This window comes from Mytilus galloprovincialis, chromosome 2, assembly GCF_965363235.1.
Source record: "Mytilus galloprovincialis chromosome 2, xbMytGall1.hap1.1, whole genome shotgun sequence".
Lineage (NCBI taxonomy): Eukaryota > Metazoa > Mollusca > Bivalvia > Mytilida > Mytilidae > Mytilus > Mytilus galloprovincialis.
Window position 1 is genome coordinate 65353421 of NC_134839.1, and position 7421 is coordinate 65360841.

The 7421-nt window shown below is 32.0% G+C and overlaps 1 protein-coding gene across 1 annotated transcript; it reads left to right on the forward strand.

Moving 5' to 3' along the window:
• Positions 1–5686: 5686 nt before the first annotated feature.
• Positions 5687–6767, forward strand: LOC143062525 (beta,beta-carotene 15,15'-dioxygenase-like). Its single transcript, XM_076234191.1, has one exon. It carries the CDS (start codon positions 5687–5689, stop codon positions 6545–6547), a length of 861 nt encoding a protein of 286 aa, XP_076090306.1. The 3' UTR covers positions 6548–6767.
• The last annotated feature ends 654 nt before the right edge of the window (positions 6768–7421 follow it).

Below are 7421 nucleotides of genomic sequence, written 5' to 3' on the forward strand. Positions count from 1 at the left end.
TTGTAATAAGGTCATACCACATACATGTGTATATTAAAACCATGAAAAAGATCGTTAGATATAACCCACGTTACTCTTTATGGTCGATGCTACTACTGGTTGAGTTTTTATTCCCCGAGGGTATCACCAGCTCAGTAATTAGCACTCTTTTGGGAATTATGGTCCTCAATGCTCTTACACTTCGTATCTTGTTTGGCCTTTTAGACCTTTTTTTTATTCGAGCGTCACTGATAGGTCTTTGGCGAAACGATCGTCTGGCGCAAATACAAAATTTCAATTCTGGTATCTATGATGAGGGTATTTATAAAAGACAACAGCAAAAATAATACAATTCAATAAATAAAAAAAAATGGTATTGTATCTAAGTATGCTCACAATTATTATTTTCCTGATTTAGAGTTATTTCTCGAAATTTGATTGGCTAACGCTCAGGGTAAAATAATCGAATATAAATGCCCAACCAATTGTTAAATGAAAACAAATCTACGACTGCCTTGAATTGTTTCTTAATCATTACGTTTAGGCAAAGAAATGATATTACGTTTGCTCGAATTCACTTGTAATTTACCTGAGTTTTCAACCTTTGATTAAATCATGAGAATAACTTGAATTTTACGTTGTAATTTTTGGAAAATGAGTTATCTCATTGGTTGTTGTCTATCATTTTTGTTTTTCACTTATTGTTTTGAACATAATGCAATCATACCAAATTTTGTTACATCATAAGAAATAATTCATGGCAGCCGTAGATTTGATTTCATTGATTTATATTTGATAATTTGATAAAACGAAATGTAATCCCCAGTGATAGTGATAACATGGTAACGGCGATGAAAAGATTGAGGACTGGGTTTCACAAAAAAAAACTTACTACTAAGACTGACCGTAAATATACTGAATTGTTCATGACAAACAATAAATGTTAGTCGTAATTTTTTTGTGAAACCGACTCCTGGCCCAACGTCATCAACGTTTTTTTCATGATTTTCTCCGGCTTAAAAGCAAATTCAGAATTAAACTATAAGGAAAGACTGTAATATTTGTTTGTCTATTCGAAATAATATAAAAAAAATGTGTTGCACACTTATTCAGTGTGGACCACATTTTTGATGATATTTCTTCATATACAGATTTAAAAAAATTTCAGTCATACTTTAAATGTGCAGGGTAATTTGCCACTTGACGTTAAACAACCAACAATCAATCAAATAAATGTGTTTAACTGCGGAAATTACATTTTTGTCTATAAAAGGTCATGAATTTATTCATTGTAAACATTTGATTAATCAATCCGCGCAAATGTAATGAATTTTTAACAGGTAAATGTCGTACAAACATGATTCTTTTCTCTCGCGTAAACGTAGGACAAATCCGCCCAAACGTAACATGTCGGTATTGGCAGAGAAGATCTGAACATCAAAATGTCACAAAATAAATTTAAGGAATAGACAATATAAGAAAATCAAATTGAAAAATGTAGAGAGAATGACTGGCAAAACACATAATCGTGTAGACTTAAAAACTTAAAACTGGTTCTTTTGTAATTAGCATCGATTTTCTGAGAAGAGCAGAGCACACCAACCTTGTATTTGAAATAATATTATTAAAAGAAATAATTAAGAAAAATATTGGACCATATTCAAATTAGTTAGGTAAAATGTCGAATTATTCTTCACTCCGGATACAAAAGTAGATAGTTTGAAAAATACTTATAGACAAACACGGAATGAAAATAGGTACGATGCCATCATGTTTCAAACAAAACTACACTTTTGAATATTCTTATCTTGTAAGAATCATTGCTGCAGGTAGGCATGATATATCTAAATACTGATATAGACTATTTATCATAACAATGATAATGATGTCACTCAGTTAAATCGTGATGACCTCCGTATTGACCGACCTTGGTTCATCCAATGGTCATTTCTTTAAAACTGTTTAAAACTAGGTACGAAATTCCGTTAACTCAGCCGAATATATCACATAATGAAATATACGTCACTAAGTTGAAAAGGGTGATCACCTCCATATTGAGTGACCTTGGTTTATCCGGTGGTTAACTCTTTAACACTTTCGATGGTATATAAACTCCGTTCTCCTAAGATAATTCAACCAAATATACAACACAATGGTGTTTCCTGCATGTTTAATTGTTTTTATTTTGTCTTTGTCTTTCTGTGCTGCGGCAACATTGGTAGAAGATGATCCTTCTGGCTTTGTCGACTTTTTCCATACAAATGTACACGAATTTAACGACAAACCAATAACATTTTCATACCCTGTTCCAAGATGGCTCAAAGGAACATTGGTAAGTAAATATACTATAAGAGGGTAATATGTTTTTATGCTAAATGCTTAATGCTATATGTTCATTTAGAAGACTAAACTTACTTGTGAAATTTTTTTTGGGTCTATGCTTGTTTTTTGAGCAAATAAACATATGGAACTGCTATGGGGGAAAGGGGGCCGGGGGTGGGGTAGTATTTGTCATTAAGAACATGTTTTTGTCTTACTTTTGGTTGTAAAAAACTTTGGCAAACATTTAAAAATTTGTTGAGAAAAAAATCCGCTTATATTGCTTTCTCCAAAGTTGAACCTGACTTTGTTTTGCACGTTTTCTTTATGCTGTTATTGATCAATTAGAATATGTTCTGTTTGAAACTGCCATTCGTTTGTGAAAATATGGCCTGTTATAGATCGAAAAATGGTGAAAATAGAAACACATTTTTATTTTAGTTAAGACAATCACATAATCTACTGATTGTTTGTTTAACAAGACAATTTTTTTAGGAATCTTATCATATTACCCCTAATACATCCAAGTGATAGACCTTTTAATACTTACTATTAAGTGGACACGAACTTTTTACATTATCTTAAGCAATTCGGATGTTTATATCATGATTGACTATACATTTTCGTTTAATGGAAAATAAAGAAACGTTAAACTCAATGTGTTTTCTTTCTTTATGCAAGGTATTATAAGGACGAAAAGTATTTTAAAAAACATCATTATGTAACAGCATTTGATAATTTTAAATCATATCCGTTTACCTGACAAAATCTATTAGGGTTTATACATTAATTGTAAGGTGCACTTGTATGTCTGGTGGAACATATCTGATATTGGCATAATTTCCATGGTAATATTCTACATAAGGAGTCAATGTTTTATTATTATGGCGAATATTGCAGTAATTTTAGGTAACATGTCTTCAATTTTATTCTTGATTAGGCCTTGAATATTTTTATTAGAGCATATCTAATTACTTTTTGTAGCCGATAAGCTGACAAACATAGTTATTACTTAAAATAAATGCTTGTATTTAAATGGTCCTGTTTAAAGAATTAAGGAATTTCACTTAAAATTTATCTCATTTTCTTGAAACGTTCAATTTTAGTGAGTTGTCAACTTTTGAGTTTAATATGAGTAACATTTGAACTTTACACAACGTGATGTTCTGTCAACAAATTTGTAATGCGAAAGTGTTTTCATTAGATACGTTTTCTCCCGGTATTGATTAAAAGAAAGTTGATTTATAATTATTTCTAATGAGCCTGCTTACTATCAAAACGAATCCTATAGGATGTTGATTAAATGAATCAACTATAATAGGTCACCTCACTGTCTTCAACAATGCGCAAAGTCTATACCATATAGTCCGGTATGAAAGGCTCCAACATGACAAAATGTGAAACAATTAATAGGAAAACCCAACGTCCTGATTGAACAATAAAAAAATATACAAAATTTACGACGACCACATAATTACAGTTTATATATATATAATATGGCGAAGATGACATATGTGTTAACGTTTATCCCTAATCTTAATCTGAGACAGATGTAAAAAACCACACGACCCCAAAAAAAAAAACCAACATAATAATATAAGTTGGCTTGACTGGTCAGATAGGCACAAATCAAAGACACAACTAGCAAAAAGACAAAACACACAAAGCCTCGTCAGTCGTGTCTTCTGTTATAGTCTCTTAATGTTATTTGGGGACTTGTTGTTGTAAAATTTTTTTAATAGTCTCTGTTAAATTATTCATATCTTTTGGAGGGTGGTACAATTTATTAAAATGAAGAAAACAAAAACAAAACAACTCCAAGGAAAATTCACGACAGAAAGTCCGTTAATAAATGGAAAATTAGAAGCCTAAACACCTCAATTGAATGGATAGCAATTGTTAGATTAGATTTTGTGAAATGGCTGAGACACCTGTCTATTTTGATAATTTTGGAGACCATTTGTGGAATTTTTTTCGGTTTATTGTTTTTTTGAGTTGCTGTCCCATTATATTTACATATGTATATGATATATGCATTCATTATAACCAGGGAATACCTGCTCTTTATCCCTTTTTCCGTTTATTTGGATTTCAATAGTTTATCTATTTTTGAAATGTCTTCAGCGAAGTCTATGACTGGTTGCATTTCTGTACATATCTTGAATACAATTTCCCATAGGAACTCCTTTTACGGCTAAAACTGTACCACTTTTACCATGAAATTTGTAAAAAAATATATCCTAGAATAGAGAGTTCATATGCACTACTATTTTGTTAAAAGGTTAAAATATAGGGCTGTGCGGCATATTTTCAACGTTTCTATTCCCCAAACTTTGAGGAGTATAGACCAACACTTAAATTCTTTACTACCTCTTCATTGACTGTAGGATTCCCACAGATTTCAATTTGACCAAAAACGCACATTTACTGGTAAAATAACCAAGTAATGTCTCTACGAGATAAAACGTACAGATCACATATGGGAACAATACGTAAACAGAATTAATTATCTATGAATTGTACATACCTCCCCAAAAGAGGCGTGGTTTGAGAAAAGCTGTTTTACAAAGTGCAACCTCCAAAAAGTAAAAAGATGGTCACATAGACATTTGATAAATATAGTTACCGTTTTCAATTTTAATAACACTTCAAACAAATGGAAGTTTTTAACGACCTTGACTGGCTATAAAGCCCTTGCACGGTCGGTGATACTTCGAGGTTACTTCCCCTTTATTATCTTAATAAAAATTGGAATCATTTAAACAAATGGTGCTGATTATCATCACAACCTACTGATATGTTATCTAACATTTTGCTCCCTTTAAATTTGTATGTTATGAATTTTATTATTCTTTTTCAGATTCGAAATGGCGGAGCTAGGTATGAAATGGGACAAAGGTCGTTCACAAACGTATTTGATGGTTTTGGGAAACTTCACAGTTTTACGTTTCATGGCAACGGGACGGTTTCAATGTCTGCAAGATTTTTACAGACTGAATACTATAAACAATCCTTAGCAACTAATACAATTGCACCTTATTTTCAGTTTGGTAAACTAGTTCCCCCTTATAATGAAATAGAAAAAATGGAATCGCTTAAAAACAACATGGAAAACTTGAACGTAAATGTATATAGGATACGTAATTCAAAGACCGGACAATACGAATACATGTCCGTGAATGATGTTTGGAACGTTTACCAAATTGAGAAAGATACATTACAAACAGTGAAACTTATTGCACCACCAATGAAATCAAGTTCCCATGTCTATATCCCCGGATTTTCATCAGCTCACCCAATCAAAGAATTCGGTAAAGAAACATATTTTACATATCAGATGAGTGTTAGCATAGTTCCTTATATGAAAAGTATCATGACTTTGTATCGAATGACGTCAGTTGGAGATCGAGAGGAAATTGTCACGTGGGATATTGAAGCACAGACATACATGCACTCATTTTCTGTCACAAAGAACTATGTTATTTTCATTGGTCAGCCAGTGTCAATAAATATAATGAAAGTAGCAGAATATGGTGACATAGCAGAAGCAATGGAATATCGTTACAACGATCCTACCTTTATTTACGTTGTTGATTTAAGAACAAATAAGGTGACCACTGTGAAATATGATAAATTTGTGTCCTATTTCCATCAAATTAATGCTTACGAAGACAATAACAAGATCATTGTTGACATTTGTACACAAAATTCATCAAATATGTTTTCCATGGATTTGAACTATATTCGTTCTGTAACATTGCGCAATAATATCACTCTCTATAGTGGTATAAAACGCTTTACAATAGATATAATTACACCGTCAGTTTCTGAAGAATTTTTCAAACCATCACAAAATAATTCATTTGCGAACAATTTAGATATGCCAGCCATCAATGAGAATTTCCGACACGTTAAATACTGTTACGCTTATGGACTAGTGTTAAAAGCAGACAACAAACATTTTAATAAATGGGCATTAGTAAAAAAAGATGTATGTAAAGTAGACGGTGATTTATCATGGGCAATCGATAATCATTATCCCTCTGAAGCTTGGTTTGAACCTACACCCAATAGTACCAGAGAAGACGACGGAGTTTTAATGACACATGTATTTGATGGCATCAAGAAAGAAAGTTATCTTGTGCTCATTAATGCTACAACTATGCAAACTATGAGTAAAGGCATTTTACCTACCACCATGCCTTTTAGTTTTCATGGCAGATTCTTTCAAGACGATAACATATTATAGCAAGCCGTTGTTTAAGAAACTTATGTTTTATTTTTTCATTTTGTTGATCTCAATATTGCAGTTAATATATATAGATGTTATAACTTTACTTACATACACATTTAATGCTTCTCGTTGAATCGAATATACTGTCGTTTTTCCCCTTTTTACTGTACAAACAACTGAGATTCATTCACGTGAATTCATCCTATTGTATATTGTAAGTTGTATATGTGTAAATATCCCAGTAGCGTTGTTGTTGTTGTTATTGTTGTTATCTATAACAATAAAATAATTATGATATATAGATACCCTTTTTTATATAGTTAAAGCCAATTGACAGAGGTTCAGAGAAGGAAACATTACTCGTTTAACAAACAATGCTTAAAATAATACATATTCAGTGTACATTTTATAGCACCTACATACGGGGTATATATCTCCCGATTGATACGACATTCCCGTGTTTGCATTTCCTATCATGATTTTCTTGATAGAGGGTTACTGCTCACAAGGAAGCTATTAAACCAAGAGTTTCAAATGGTGAAGTTGAAATTATCCTTTCGTACATTTTACGGACGCCATCACGAGTTGGAATCTTTTTCACCCATAAAACGTTAATAAAAGGAATAATTTTGAATGGTGACAAATAAGGGGAAGTAACTCTAGTTCAGTTTGTAAACCAATGGTGCAATTTATTTACGACCTAAAGCTAAGGTAATTGGTGTTTATTAACAGTGTGTTTGACACCAAAGCTGTCAAGTGAAGCCATGCACTTAATGGGTCACTTAATTTGACAGTTTACATAGCTAGATGAACTTCCTGTTCATGGAAGAATTACGAATTTGCTGGTATTTCAAAGGAATATTACTTATGAAATCAATCTCAAGGCTAA

Bases quoted from the DNA above. Each gene is read 5' to 3' on its own strand.
- LOC143062525 (XM_076234191.1), top strand. From the start codon at position 5,687: ATGACGTCAGTTGGAGATCGAGAGGAAATTGTCACGTGGGATATTGAA.